General features: G+C 38.9%; 1 protein-coding gene across 1 annotated transcript in view; it reads left to right on the top strand.

Moving 5' to 3' along the window:
* LOC107564009 (myosin light chain kinase, smooth muscle-like) overlaps positions 1 to 15,769 on the top strand; it is a 26,938-nt gene that overhangs the window by 3,091 nt on the left and 8,078 nt on the right. The window contains exons 2-7 of the mRNA XM_016248998.1: positions 4,920 to 5,069; positions 5,428 to 5,580; positions 13,088 to 13,285; positions 13,765 to 13,800; positions 15,391 to 15,518; positions 15,591 to 15,744. Of these exons, the coding sequence (XP_016104484.1) occupies positions 4,920 to 5,069; positions 5,428 to 5,580; positions 13,088 to 13,285; positions 13,765 to 13,800; positions 15,391 to 15,518; positions 15,591 to 15,744 (819 nt within the window). The remainder of the gene's footprint in view (positions 1 to 4,919; positions 5,070 to 5,427; positions 5,581 to 13,087; positions 13,286 to 13,764; positions 13,801 to 15,390; positions 15,519 to 15,590; positions 15,745 to 15,769) is intronic.

The raw sequence follows: 15,769 nt of genomic DNA on the forward strand, positions 1-15,769 counted from the left end.
CTATAGCTGGCCAATCGGTGGGCAGGAACAACTTGGTTGTTCATTTTCTGAAGGGGTCTAGAAGGCTCAACCCGCCTCGCCCCATCACTGTCCCTACATGGGATCTGCCCACGTTGTTGAAGGCTCTGAAGAGCCCTCCATTTGAGCCGCTACAGTCCATTGATCTTTGTCCGCTGATGCTTAAGACTGCTCTGCTTCTAGCATTAGCATTGGTAAAGCGTATGGGAGATCTGCAGGCGCTATCAGTGAGCCCCACCTGCCTCGAATTCGGGCCCAACGACTCTAAGGTCGTCCTGAAACCAAGGCATGGTTATGTACCTAAAGTGCTCTCTACTCCATTTAAAGCACAGGTAATTATCTTGATATTTACAGGTAATGTTACAAGTAGAATACTTTCTATGACCCCCCAACATCTTGTTTTGACGAGCTTCAGGTGGGATCAAGCATTCTTTAGAAAGTCAGATTCCCCCCAATACCCCCCGTCATTCATACCCTGGAATTACAGTATTTGATGAAATTGTCAATATTGTGAAATATTATTACAATTTACAATAATGTTTTTTCTTCTATTTTAATCCGTTTAATCACACATTTTTCCCAGACATGAACATATCAAAATGATGAGTCATTAGTAACCCTTTGAAATAATCAATAATTATTTTTTTAAAATTTTTTGGAAAAGTGTGTGAAAAATAGTTTTATGGTCGGTCACAATTGTGACTGGTGGGATGAGTACTGAATTAACATATTTCTGCAGTCATAAAAATTGTTATATATCTTAGCCCAGCTATTTTAAACTGTGACACGTGACAAGAGTGATGCGAGAAGACTGACACTATATGATGGCGGATCCAAAGCGCAACTTTTGTTAATAAAACTTTAATTTATTCGTTTAATAGCCTATAAGTGAGTGTCTTTGTTGCTGGGTTTTCATAAAAAAAAAAAACAATGAACCACAAACTAAGCATTCGTTTTAAATAAGGGAAAATAGGCTACCTTATTTATTTGGGTTACAACGGTTATATCCATCTTATTCATTTTGTCATGCAAGGTAGATGTTTAATATATGCGAATTTGCCATTGTACTATTTTATGGCTGATGTGTTTTAATTAATAAGATAATAAACCACAAACTACGAACGTTTTAAGGTAGCCTGGGGGGAAATCCATAGGCTATTTATTTGTGTTAAACGCGAGTAAAACATATCCTTATTTATTTTGTTAATAAAAGTTCAAAGTTTAATGTTTTTTGTTGTTGTTATTTTTTTCGATTAATAATAATAATAATAATGAGCAATAAGCATGCATTTAAAGTAAGGGGAAAATCCAAAAACCTTACATTTATTTGTGCTACAATGCGGGTACATCAGTCTTATTCAGTGGCGTAGCAAGTCAGCCTCGGGCCCATATGCAAAAAATGTGTACAATGTAAAATGTGTTTTAAACATGGCACAAAAATGTTGCCGTATAGGCTACTGAATGCAAACACAATTTTGGAACATAAGCCCAAAAAACAAACAAACAAACAAATTATAATAAAATAAAAAAACAAACAAAAAAAGTCAAAAATAGTGAGGGGATATTTGAATTATTTGTTAATAAACTAATGTTTTCTGAGTCAATGTTGACGATCCATCCTCATTGGACGTGCCTTTAGAGAGAAATACATCTTTACGGATTACATAATGAAAGAGTTTTTGTTTTCGATTTGAATTATTTCGTTTTAAAATAGTCATTTAAAGCATTCTATGGATATATTTATCATGTTGGTGAAGCGCTCCTGCGCAAGACCAAGACGACAGAAAGCGCATCCTGTTTGTTTTCCTTATTTTACAAAAGCACAAGGTTTTGTTGATATTGTGAGTGCACACAAATACAAGTAGACCCTTTGCAGTTCCGAATGATGTATACTCTTACCTTTATGAGCAAAAATGACAGCGTATTTTTACGTTTCTGCTGTTCTTAAAAAGAAAATGCAAGTGATCGCGCTGGCGCCTCCATGTCCTGCACGCTTTAGCTTCCACTAAACAATTGGATATGCACCTAACAGCGCTCATTTATCTTGGTTAAATGTTTAAATTAATACTGTGAAATGCATGAAGTGTTTTATGTCTGTTTATTTTAGGCAAGTCATGTTGGTTTGAGAAAGCTAAAAAGACTCCTGAGCCCGGGGCAGGTCACTGCTGAGGCAGTGGGGAAATACAGAGAAGGCTCCAGCGGGAGCAGACACTGCTGTGGCAGTGGGGAAAATACGGAAAGGGCTCCTGCGGGAGCAGACGCTGCTGCGGCAGTGGGGAAATACAGAAAAGGCGCTGCCTCCCATGTGGGGAAATACAGAAAAGGCTCTGCTGCGGCAGTGGGGAAATACAGAAAAGGCTCTGCTGCGGCAGTGGGGAAATACAGAAAAGGCTCTGCTGCGGCAGTGGGGAAATACAGAAAAGGCTCTGCTGCGGCAGTGGGGAAATACAGAAAAGGCTCTGCTGCGGCAGTGGGGAAATACAGAAAAGGCGCTGCTGCGGCAGTGGGGAAATACAGAAAAGGCTCTGCTGCGGCAGTGGGGAAATACAGAAAAGGCTCCTGCGGGAGCAGGGTGCTGTTGGGATGGGTAAAAAAAAAGGTGGTTAGCCTTGGTGGGTTGGAGTAGTGTTGCTTTCCTCAACGAAAACTATGACTAAATATAGTCGTCAACGAGCCTTTATCACGTGACGAAAACGAGACGACACGAGACGAAAATGCTGGTCATGTGACGATGACGATAATTAAATGTACAATGCAATATCGTTGACGAATAAAAACGAGACGAAATGTGGCTTACAAAATAAAAAACTATGCTAAAATGTCTCTTAGGCATGCGAGATGTAGGAAAGACAGCTGCCGGGATCGCTTGCGGAGGCGTGCTCACGCTTGGGGTGGCTCCGGGAGCGGAAGAAAGAGGGGGAAGAGAGGGGGAATGGTGGGCGTTGGGGAAAATACAGGCACAAGGCTCCTGCAGGAGCAGATACTGCTGTGGCAGTAGGGAAATACAGATGAGGCTTCTGCGGGAGCGGACGCTGCTGCGGAGGTAGGAAGGTACCTGCGAGAGCAGTCGTTCCTTGAGGCAAGGGGGCGATTAAAAACTCCTGCAGGAGCGGGGTGCTAATGGAGATGGGCAGGGATGGACTAGTGAAAAAAGGGGGTGACTGATGAGGGTTTGGTGGCATAGGTAGGGGCGTGACTGTGGACAGACAGCAGGATGAGCGGGCATGGGGGATGGGGGTGGGGAAATGTAGCAGCCAGAACTGCCTGCGGAGGCAAGCTCGTGCTTGGAACGGCTCAGGGGGCGAGATCAGAAGAAAGAGCAGGAAAGAGAGAGGGAATAACGGGCGCCAGAACCTGCGCCATTAGCGGAGGCGGCCTCATGCCTTGGTCGGCTCCGGAAGGGGGCAAAACATAAGGAAGAAGGGGGGGAATGGGGGCGCCGGAACCTGCGCCATTAGCGGAGGCGGCCTCACGCTTTGGTCTGTCCCGGGGGTGGGAAAAACATAGGGAAGGAGAGATGGAATGGTGGGCGTCAGAGCTGTGAAAGGGCTGTGAATGGGTCTGCACCACTAGCGGAGGCGTGCTCACGGTAGCATCTGCTACGGGAGCTGGAGGCCAATTTGCTTTGGCTGCCGTAGCTGTAGGCCATGGGAAGGGGGTGGGGTTGTGATGTCCCGAAGATCCTGTGTAGCCTGCACTGCTAGTGGAGGTAGCATCACGCTAGCGTCTGCTACGGGAGCTGGAGGCCACTGAAAGGAAAAAGGGGTTAGAAGTCACAGGACGGAAATACCGAGATGTGAGGGCCTGTGTTGCAAGCGCAAGCAGCTTTGCGCTTGCTTCGGCTGCTATAGCTGTAGGCCCTGGAAAAGTGGAAGGGTTAGTGACATTTAACGGGACAAGCTGAAAAGCCTGGGTAGCCTGCAGTGTTGCAGACTTAGTTTGTGTTGCAGTCAATTTGTTGCTAGGTTTGGCAACTCCTCAAGCCTTGTCCACATTAATACGTTTCCGCTGAAAATGCATCTTTTCCTCTCATTTGGGCCTTCCATCTGCACTAAGACAAAGAATCCAGGAAAACAGAGCTTTTAAAATGCTTTCCAGAGCGGATAAATTTGAAAATGCCGTTTTCACATTGTAGTATGGACTGAGGAAACGGAGGCTTTTGAAAACGATGACGCATGTTTAGTCATGCGAGACATTGTACCAATGCCGCCGGATTGGAAATGTCCAAGCATCGTACCAGAAGCTCAATTAAAATCAACTTATTTTTCCCTTAAAATGATACATTTTCTCAGTTTAAACATTTGATATGTCATCTATGTTGTATTCTGAATAAAATATTTAAATTTGAAACTTCCACATCATTGCATTCTGTTTTTATTCACAATTTGTACAGTGTCCCAACTTTTTTGGAATCGGGTTTGTATATATTAAGCAATATCACCCTTGGGACTGCAACAGTACAACTGTACATGTGATACTGCTTTTATGCAAGAGTTCAATAAACAAGTAATATTGATAAACTTACAATTTAGCCACAATATTGACAACTATTTTGCATATTTGTGCTCCACCAATGAAAATAATACCAAATGAAGCAACATAGTCTCCAAGCAAATAGCAGTGGTGTTCCTCAATGCATCAGTGTTTTTGAATGGATTGGTTGAGTAAACAATTCAATGATTTATTCATAGAACCATTTAGTTCATCAATGAATCAGTGTGTTGGAAGGAATCTGCTTAATGAATAATTTAACCACTCATTCATAAAGACAGTCCCTTGTCGCCCCCTACTGTGATGTGATACAAACCCAGTGCCGCTGGAGCAAATTCGAAAACTGTACTTCACTATCATACAATAAATACATATGACTAATCTCATTCTGCTTTCTTCTGTCAAGCTAGCGAGTGGTAAACACAGCCATAATAGTGATCTGGATCCACCCCTTTTCACGGAGCCCCTTGAGGACTGTATAGTGGATGAAGGAAATGACATCACACTGAAAGGGACTATCACAGGGAGCCAGCCAATCAGCATTTCCTGGCTTCATAATGGTAAGTTCAGTTTTTTTCTTTATATTGATTTTGCTGCTTGAAACATATGAGTCTGAGTAAGAATATGTACTCAACTTCAGATACATGACTCGATATATAAATATGTGTTTGTATGCACATTTGTTATGTTTTCATGCAGGTTCCTGTTCCCTACCGGAGTTTGTAATTTAAATCGTTCAATAATTAAAAAAAATAAAATAAAAATGAGTCCTTCACATTTCAATTACAAACAGAATTTAAAACTTTATTTTCAAGTTTTAAAAACTGTGATAATTTTGTCTCTTCTTAATGCCACAAAGTCACTCCTTCTCTGCCTTTGTCTCCATCTTTCTGTCTATTTGTACCACAACCGTTTCAGGTAAGGCTGTGCTGTTTGGTAAATCCTCATTAGTGGGACGAGTGGTGACTTTGGTAGTTAAGGAATGTCTCCCAGAGGATGCTGGGGCTTATACATGTGTGGCCGAAAACACAGCAGGAAAAACATCCAGCAGTGCAGCATTGTGTGTGAGAGGTAAGTATGAACGCAAATTCAACCTTAGTCTAAAGTGTGTAGTGTATAGCTACAGTGGTGTGAAAAAAAAAACTGCATTTTGTATTTACTTGCATTATCTTTGTGTAATATTTACATTTGTTTGATGATCTGAAACATTAAAGTGTGACAAACATGCAAAAAAATAAGAAATCAGGAAGGGGGCCAACACTTTTTCACACCACTGTATTTAACAAGAGCAATGAATGTCCATTATGTCAATGAATGTCTATATATGGGGCAGTTACATTACTAGCACAGTGCAGGTGTTTACATCATATGTGACCCTGGACCACAAAACCAGTCATAAGGGTACATTTTTTGAAATTGATATTTATACATCATCTGAAAGCTGAATAAATAAGCTTTCCATTGGTATGGTTTGTTAGGATAGGACAATATTTGGCCGAGATACAACTATTTGAAAATCTGGAATCTGATTGAGAAAATCTCATTAAAGTTGTCCAGATGAAGTTCTTCGCAATGCATATTACTAATCAAAAATTAAGTTTTAATATATTTACAGTAGGACATTTAAAAAATATCTTCATATAACATGATCTTTAAATAATATCCTAATGATTTTTGGCATAAAAGAAAAATCAATCATTTTGACCCATACAATGTATTTTTGGCTATTGCTACAAATATACCCCAGCGACTTGTGGTCCAGGGTCATATAAACAGAAGTGTGAATTTACAGGGTTATCAATATTAATTACCTTGTCTAATGTCATTTTCTCTCTCTCTCTCTCTGAGAGGTGCATGCTGGGAGTGTGTATGCGTGAGAGTGGAGCGTGTTGGTGAAAGCGGGTATAAAAACTTGGTGTTGTTTATCTTTCTTTTATTTTTATTTTCCCCCTTTCTTTGGCGATATTATTTCAGACCAGAGTGGCGTTGTGTAAATTGGCTCTTTTTTTGTTGTTGGCCGACATGGCTGACTCTGTCCAAGATATGCCACACCTGACTCGACGTAATGGGTGCAGGTGTGTGCCAGAACCCGGTGTAAGCGTGGAAGAGGTACTTGTCATAGTCGGAGAACAAATTGGATTCGACAATATTATATCAGCTTCACGAATGAATAAGGCGATTGTTGTGTTTCTGAAAATGGAGCAGTTAATTAATCAGTTAACTGAAAGTGGTTTATGGGTGAGAGAAACGTTTGTGCCCGTGACTCTGTTAGTTGCACCTGCAACAAAAATAACACTACCTAATGTTCCGCCTTTTGTGTCAAATGATGCCATAGTTAAAGAACTGGTGCGATATGGAAAAATTGCAAGTCCAATTAGGATGGTCCCGCTAGGATGCAAAAACACTGCTCTTAAACATGTACTTTCGTTTCGATGACAGGTGTTTATGTTTTTGACTTCACCTGAACGCACTTTAGAGATTTTTTTCTGTGTCAATCACGGAGAGAATTCTTATATGGTATACGCGAGCACGGATAACCTTAAAGGGGTCATATGATGCTATTTTAAAGATCATTATTTGGTGTAACAGAATATGTTTACATGCTTTAATGTTCAAAAAACACATTATTTTTAAAATACTGTACATTATTGTAGGTCCTCTATGCCCCGCCTCTCTCAAACTCTTCGTTTTCAACAAAGCCCCCTCCTTTGACAAGCGCAGTCTGCTCTGATTGGCCAGCTGACCCAGTGCATTGTGATTGGCCGAACACCACAAGCATGCGTCCGAAATGTAATGCCCCTTACCTACCATAATCGCAGCTTCAGCTTTCAAAGTAAATATCAAGACAGTTAATAATGTCGTTAGTTTTACCATCAGTTCAAGCCTGAAAAGGCAACAGAGTCGCGTGACAGACACAGTGATGATGCAGTACACAAGCCATGGTTAAGACAGCTGAAGTGCTATGATTTCTGACAGGCTGTTCACTCTCCTGTGATGTGACCCTGTTCCCCTCGCACACACACACACGACGCTTTACTCTGCGCTGCGCAAAACTCCGCATTTGAACAGTCATTAGCAAAAACTTAAACTAATAACAAAACATACTTACAGTCGCTGATTCAGAAGCGCCAGATTGTCATAACAAAGGCGGAATTGACCTTTCTTTTTTTTTTAGAAATAGCCTCTGTGCACAGCCAGCCTTGTACTCTTCTAGTTAAAAAAACTGTCGTCCATAAAATGCGTTGCACAAATTCGAACATCTGGGTTGTGCTGTTCTGTTGTAAATAAATCTTAACCAATGATTCCTAATTGCATCTACTTCCGGAAGGCCATATAAGGTGCTTTTGCTTTCGCACTGAAATACACAGCGTCTCCCTGGCACGGCTGCATCAACACTTCTGCTGTTCCTGAAACCAAGCCTTCTTTTTTTGCGTGCACATTTGGGGCGGCATTATGCTAATATTTCCACATAGTGAAGTAGATATGTGGGGGCGTGTTACAACAAGCCGTTTTAGGTAGGCATGGCTAACTCTTAACTTTTATAAAGAAAATCTCTTTGGATTTGAGACTTTAGTCTTTGCAACTTTACAGATCTTCTTTATGCACCAAGAGCTTGTAACACTTCAAAGAGAAAGGAAAACTTGAAATCGCATCATATGACCCCTTTAAGTGTTTTGAATGTGGGAAGCTAGGACACAAACGGTTCTCCTGTCCACATAAAGATGTGAGTAACGATCAACAACAGTCAGCCGCTGATATAACTCAAAATGGATCTAATACTAGTAACAAGAGAATGGAGGTTACAGTAATACAGCATGGAAAAGGAGCAGAGGAGCAGGCTGAAACGTCATCAAAAAAGTAGATGTGTCAGATGAGGTGAGTGAAAGCGTTGGCAAGGTAAAAATTGATGAGGAAGCTGGATGTAGTTCTGCTTTTGACATGCATCCGAATTATATTACTGACCAAATTAAAAATGTTTATGATATTGAGGAAGGGGATCAAACAAAATTACAGGCTGTTGAGGAAGGCTCAGGAGATGAGTTTGATGGAATGTCACAATGCACTGATGACAGTATGAGAGATGAAGAACAGTGGTCCGAAGAATGTGAGATGGCAAAGGTTAATAAAGGAGATCTGTATAGTGTAGAACAAATCAATGCTTTTCTTGATGAGACAAAGGGGAAAAGTGTTTTTCCCCCCCAGATTTAGACAAGTTTGTGGCTTCTGTGATGTGGGCAAGGAAAGTAAATAGTGACAAAGAGCTTTCACAGCAGAAGCGTTATAGATTAAAGAAACACATCACTGTTATACGAAAAGGGAAAGGGAGGCCGAAAAGGGGGAAAAATAACTAATCACTATGGGTAATAAGTGCTTTTTTTTCTGACCTATTTCTTTCTAATCTTTCTTTTCTCTATGGAGATTTTCCGGGTGGGATCTCTTAATGTAAATTGGATGAGGGAAAAGAAGAATTTATTAAATTGAAACGTTTAGATGTGATTTTTTTTTTTTGCAAGAGATCCATAGTGATTTTAATAATGAGACCGATTGGAAATTGTGGTGGAGAAATGATCAGTTCTTAAATCACGGATCTAATCTGAGTTCAGGGGTTGGAATTCTTTTTTCACCATCAGTTAAGGCTAAATGTCTGTTTAAGGAGGAAATTGAGCCAGGGAGATTATTAGCAGTAAGAAATTAATGCACCTAATGGGGGATCTGATAGAATAAAAATCTTTAGCAAATTGCAGGATTTTTTAAGACAACAGAAGGATGAGGATTTAATCATTGTTGGAGGAGACTGGAATTGCACTCTTGATTTTAATGTAGACAGGAACGGAGAGGAACCATGCATTCAGTCTTCGCGTGTCTTATCTGGTATTGTTAAAAGATATAATTTATCAGATATGTGGAGAGAAAATAATCCCTTAATAAGACAATACACTTGGGTGAAGATAAATGCTGAGAGAATCTCAGCAGCTCGTTTAGATGGATTGTATTTATCGAAGAATATGAGAAATAGAGTTGTGCACACAGCTATTGTCCCCACACCAAGTACTGATCATAAATTAGTGACTGTTGATGTTTTATTAACATTGAGAAGATATAAAAGTGTTCACTGGCACTTTAATGTTAAGTTATTACAAGAAAAAATGTTTTTTGAAAATTTTAAATATTTCTGGGAAAAATAAAAAGAGCAGATATAATAATGTTATTTTATGGTGGGAAGTTGGTAAAGCTCATATAAGATAATTCTGTCAACAATATACATTGTATTCAGCTACATGTTTGAAATGGACTCTTGAAGGGCTTGAGAAAGAAATTCTTGTTACTGAAAATGATATGATGGAAAACCATTCCGTTAATTTACAGGAGTGGACTGAAAAGAAACAAAGATTGAGTTCTATTTTAAATGAAAAGGTTAAAAGTGCTCTTGTGAAAAAATAGATTTTTATCATTGAGAGATATAGATGGTCCAACCTCTTATTTTTTTAACTTGGAATGTAAAACGGTACAGGAAAAGCAAATGTTAAGTTTGAAAAACTCTGATGGACTTGTTATGACTGATCCTGTGGAGATGCGTAGAATAGCAGGGGATTTTTATTCACGGCTCTTTGCGGCTGAGGAAACAGATGATCAGAGTCGAAATGAATTATTACAGAATCTACCCTGCTTAACTTCTGAGCATAAAGAAAACCTAGACTCTGGACTCTCGTTTGAGGAAGTAAGTGCTGCACTGATGGGACTTTCTTCAGGTCGTACTCCTGGAATTGATGGACTTCCTGGTGAATTTTATAAACATTTTTGGAATATAATTGGGATTGATGTGTTTGAGGTATTGCAAGAATGTCTGAGTGAGGGTTTTCTACCCAAGAGTTGTCAACGAGCAATATTAACTTTGCTGCCAAAGAAAGGAGATCTTACATTATTGAAGAATTGGAGACCAGTTGCATTGTTGTGTTCCGAGTATAAAATCTTATCAAAATGTCTTGCTACCAGATTGAATAAAGTGTTAAATAGTATTGTATATAAGGATCAATCATACTGTATAAAAGACAGATATATTACTGACAATCTGTATTTGATGCGTGATGTTATTGATCTAGCCATGTATGACAATATTAACATGGGAATATTGTCATTAGATCAAGAGAAAGCTTTTGATAGAATTGATCACAAATATCTTTTCAATGTCATGAAGGCTTTTGGGTTTGGTGATAATTTTATTTCAATGGTAAAGTTACTTTATAAAGATGCAACGTGTATGATAAAAATGGCAGGTGGTCTTAGTGTCCCTGTTAAAGTGCAGAGGGGTATAAGACAGGGTTGTCCAATTTCAGGGCAGCTCTGTACTTTAGCTATTGAACCTCTTCTTTGTAAATTAAGGACAGAGTTAATGGGCTTGCAGATTGCTCCAAATTCAAATATAAATGTAAAAGTTTCAGCATATGCTGATGATATTACAGTCATTATAAGACATGATAAAGATGTTCAGATATTGAAAAGAGTCTTGGAGTGTTATAAGAAAGCTTCATCTGGCAAAGTAAACTGGGAAAAAAAGTGATGCCCTGTGATGTGGTGTAGAACATAGACCTTTGCTTCTAGGTAAACTGCAGTGGGGAAGATCTTTTTAGGACCTATTTAGGAAAGGAAGAGTATAGAAGACAGAATTGGGAGGGGCTTGTGGAGAAAGTGTGTGCTCGGTTGTCTCGCTGGCAATGGCTGCTACCTCAGTTGTCCTACAGGGGAAGGGTACTTGTTTGCAACAACCTTGTTGCTTCTTCTTTATGGCATAAAATGACTATTTTAGAACCTCCTGAAGATTTGGTGAAAGTCATTCAAAAGTATTTAATTGATTTTTTTTGGTCCGGTCAACACTGGCTTAAAGCTCCAGTATTGTTTCTACCCAGACAAGAAGGAGGACAAGGATTGGTGGACATTAAAAGCAAGCTAATGGCTTTTAGACGCCACACAGCTAAAAGACTCCTCTATAGAGATAACATAAGCTGGTCTGAAGTAGCCTGTGCTCTCTTGAAAAAAGCGGGTAAGGTGGAGCTAGACCGATATCTTTTTCTCATGGATACCCAAAACCTTGATTTGTCTGGTTTGACACCTTTTTATTACTTGATGATGAAAGCAATTTTTCATATTTCAAGGGAACCAAATGGAGCTGAAGGACTTTGGGCCAAAGAAGAACCGTTGTTGTTTAACCCTGTGATGGACATGGAAATATTACAATCACAATGTATGAGGAACGCTTTGAGGAATGCAGGAATTCTCAAAATTGGAGATCTAATCACAACAGAAGGGTGGATGTCGGCTGAGAGACTGGCTACGAATATGGGTGAGAACCGTTGTTGTTTAACCCTGTGATGGACATGGAAATATTACAATCACAATGTGTGAGGAACGCTTTGAGGAATGCAGGAATTCTCAAAATTGGAGATCTAGTCACAACAGAAGGATGGATGTCGGCTGAGAGACTGGCTACGAAGATGGGTGTCAGGTCAGTTCGACTGGCACAAAAGTTATTGAAAGGTCTTGTTGATTTGCTACCAAAGGACTTTATATCTGATTTGAATCGAATGGATGATAACAAGGAACTTTCATTCCCAGAACTTGAAATTACACTTGCTGTTGATGAATTTCAGGAACTAGAGGGGAATTTGCTTACTTTCAGAACTCCTCAACTTGGACTTTTTAGTAATGCTGGGAAACGAACGCTGTATATTGTGTGTATCAAGGCATCACATCTACGTTCCTTGGAAGGACTTAAGGAGTCTAAATGGCAGGATTTTTTGGATTAGATGCTTCCCCTAAAGGTAGCTGGAGGACCTTGTACAAACCTCCAATTGAAAAAAGGTCTGGAGACCTTCAGTGGAGGGTTGTGCATGGTATAATAGCTACAAACAGACACAGAGCACACATTGATCCACAGGTAGGGGAAGGGTGTTCATTTTTGTGGAGCAACAGAGAGTTTTTCACTTATTTTGTCAATGTATGAGACTACAGCAATTGTTTGCTCAAATAGAGGAATGGTGTCAAACTTTTTTCTATGATGTATTTATGGATCCAAATATTGCTGGAATAGAAAACAAGTTCACGTTTTAATAAATTTTTTGTTTGGACAAGCTAAAATGGCAATACGGCTGTCACGTAAAAGTAAACTCAGTGGTGTGGGGTCAACTGATGCTGCGTTAATTTGAAAGGGTTTAATAAAATCAAGATTGAAAATAGAATATGCATTTTATGACTTGTTGGAAGATTTAGAAACTTTTAATAATGTATGGGGAGTAAATCAATGTATCTGTGGAATTGATGATGATGGATCTCTTAAGATTTATATTTGAGTGCAATTTGTTATTTTATTCCTTTAATGTGTTCATGATGCTAATTAATGTATGATGGTTTATACTTTTGGTAATTAAAGTGGCTTAATTAAAGTCACTCTCTCTCTCTCTCTCTCTCTCTCTCTCTCTCTCTCTCTCTCTCTCTCTCACTCTCATTTAATTATTTACTTCCTTTTTGCTCCTCATAATAACATGCAACCACACCATATCCTCCCTCTGTCCCTCAATTGCAGACTATGAAACAATTGTTGGGATCCGTAATGATATTACCCACACATCTCACTCTCATCCTCACACTCCTGACATGCTAAGCGGGGTCTTAAACTCCTGTCAGAACGTCCCAGATGACATCAGTGTTTTTAAAGGCCCACAGTCACCACAGACACCTCAGACAGGAAGTCCTATAACAAGCTCCCCAGCACTCAAGAGAGGTATGTCACAGACAATGGCCCTACCCACAAAAGTAATCTCATGCATTAGGAAATGTCATTTAATGAATGGAACATGTTTGTTCCTCCAAAGCTCCCATACCATTGTCATTAGGGTGGTGTCACATACTAATACTATTTTATTAAAAATCAAATCCTTCCATGTAATTATTATACATAGTTTATGTATTAGTTTATGTATTATTTAATAAGCTCTGTATAATAAACGCTGTACAAAAATATAAAAATAATAAATATACAAATATAAAAAGAGTATTTCCTGACCGGTTGGCATATTAATGGTTTTATGTTGAGCATTTCCTCTTTGATCTGTTGAATATTTTTCTTAGACACGCACACCTGATCACTTGACTCCTCCCTTATATAATAGGCAAAGCTTATGTTATCTCTTGCATGCTCTTTAACACAAAAGCACCCACACCGACAGCTGATTCTTTACATATCTGTGTGTCTTGTTACAGAGGTGCTTGTCAAAAGGAGGAGCAGCTCAGGTTCAGGTAAGACCATCATCATGTCTCTCTTCCACTAACAGTTCTACTTTTGCTCTTTTTTAGCACCTTGACTCAAAGATTTACTTGTTCTTATCCTTTTCCTTCATACTGTAACTTAACAGCTGAATCACAGATTTTTGTAAATTTTTTCTGGATTCTAGATCTTCTCTTTCCTTCCTCATTTCTTGAAGGCCATGTGATCTACAGCCTTCCACACCCACACCTGCTTTTCTTAATATTCTAATAACACCACGTTTTCAATGCATTTTGTCTGGAATTGCGAGTTAAAGTATAACCACTGTGACCTGCTTCAAAAAGGAGTAATTTGCTCCGAGCAGTCTGTGTTTTACTCCGCTGATCTTAGCTTCCAGATTGTCTGGTTCCTTCAGAGTCTGTTAGTGTTGTATGCAGTAAAACAGGAAGCAGGCTTTTGTTCCTTTTTAACACTGGAATCCTTGTTGTCCAAAGCAATAATCTTCGAAAAACCTCTCAAACGTCTTAAACATTTAACATCAAATTCTGTTTTTGTTTAAATCCTTTGTTTGTGTATTTATAGCTTAAAGATAGATAAACAGTTTAATCTGCCCACATACTGACCAGACTGTGGTATAAAAATAGTTATTTCTCAGATTATAAGCATCAAAACACTCAACGTCACTTTAAGACGTTATCATAATTTTCTTTGGTACTTCTGTTTGTAAAGCATTGAATGATGGGTGTTTTCTTTCAGTCTTTTCATCTTTCATGTAAAACACACTGCTATCTGTGGTCAGTCTGTATTAATAATAGGTCTGTTTAAAAACCATGAGGTCATGAGCAGATCAAACTTTTATCAAGCCAGTCAAGTTCAGCTGAGTATGTTGATTTGAATAATTGCAGTTTCTGTTTGCATTCATAGTTATTACACACAAAGTATATGCTACAGCCTTTCTGCAGCTCAAACAGAGCATGTTGACAATGCCAAGGTCATGGGATCAATTCCCAGGGAAGGCAAGAACTGATAAAAATTGATATCTTGAATGCAATGTAAATTGCTTTGGATAAAAGCATCTGCCAAATGCATAAATGTAAATATGGTCCCAGAGCTAATTCTTAATATCTATACTGTATGAGAGAGGGAAAATGACATTGGTTGTCTCTTTTATTTTGTGTAAAAGTCAGAATAGTTTGAATGAACACTACAATTATTTATAAATAAATAAACATTGTATGTATGTATGTATGTGTATTTATATATATATAAAATGTGTTTGCATGTTATACAATTATATTTATATTACAAATAATTGAAGTTAATTGAAGTTTTGAAGAAAATTGTTTATAATGTCCTATTTTCTTGAATTTCTATTCATCATTTTGAGTGATATAATATAATATAATTAATAAAAATATACACAAATGAGACAATTTTAAACATACAGCCTTCTTTGAAAAATTCAGAGAAATTCATAATAACTTCTGTTAAGCTATGAAATCTGTGAAGCAAAAGTCTCAGTTTTCTCTCCATTTAATCTTTTTTTCTGTCTAGACTAAACAACTGAGACATTAAAGAGGTCTCATTTGTGATTCTCAGCACCTGTGTTTTTGTGTTTACAGCACCTCCTCTGCAGTTTGTAGATCCATTAGATCGTCTGGAGGTGCATGTTGGAGAGACGGCCCATTTAAAGTGTGAGTTCAAAGGCAGCTCTCCTGTAGCTTCTTGCTGGTTCTTTAAAAAAAAAGAGGTACATAAGAACACAACACAATCCAGACATGTTGCAATCTGTTTGTGTGTATAATGTTGTGTCTTTCTGAAGGTGGTGGAAAGCTCTAGGTTTCATATTGAGTCCTGCAATGAAAGCAGTTCTCTAGTGATTTCCGAAGCCCTTCCTGAGGACTCTGGACGTTACACGATATTTGTACGAGATCGCAAAAGTTCAGCCCAACACACAGTGACCCTGAATGTCATTGGTAAGGTCAGACAATCCTCAGCTGT

Source organism: Sinocyclocheilus grahami, unplaced genomic scaffold (assembly GCF_001515645.1).
Source record: "Sinocyclocheilus grahami isolate Dianchi unplaced genomic scaffold, SAMN03320097.WGS_v1.1 scaffold901.1, whole genome shotgun sequence".
Lineage (NCBI taxonomy): Eukaryota > Metazoa > Chordata > Actinopteri > Cypriniformes > Cyprinidae > Sinocyclocheilus > Sinocyclocheilus grahami.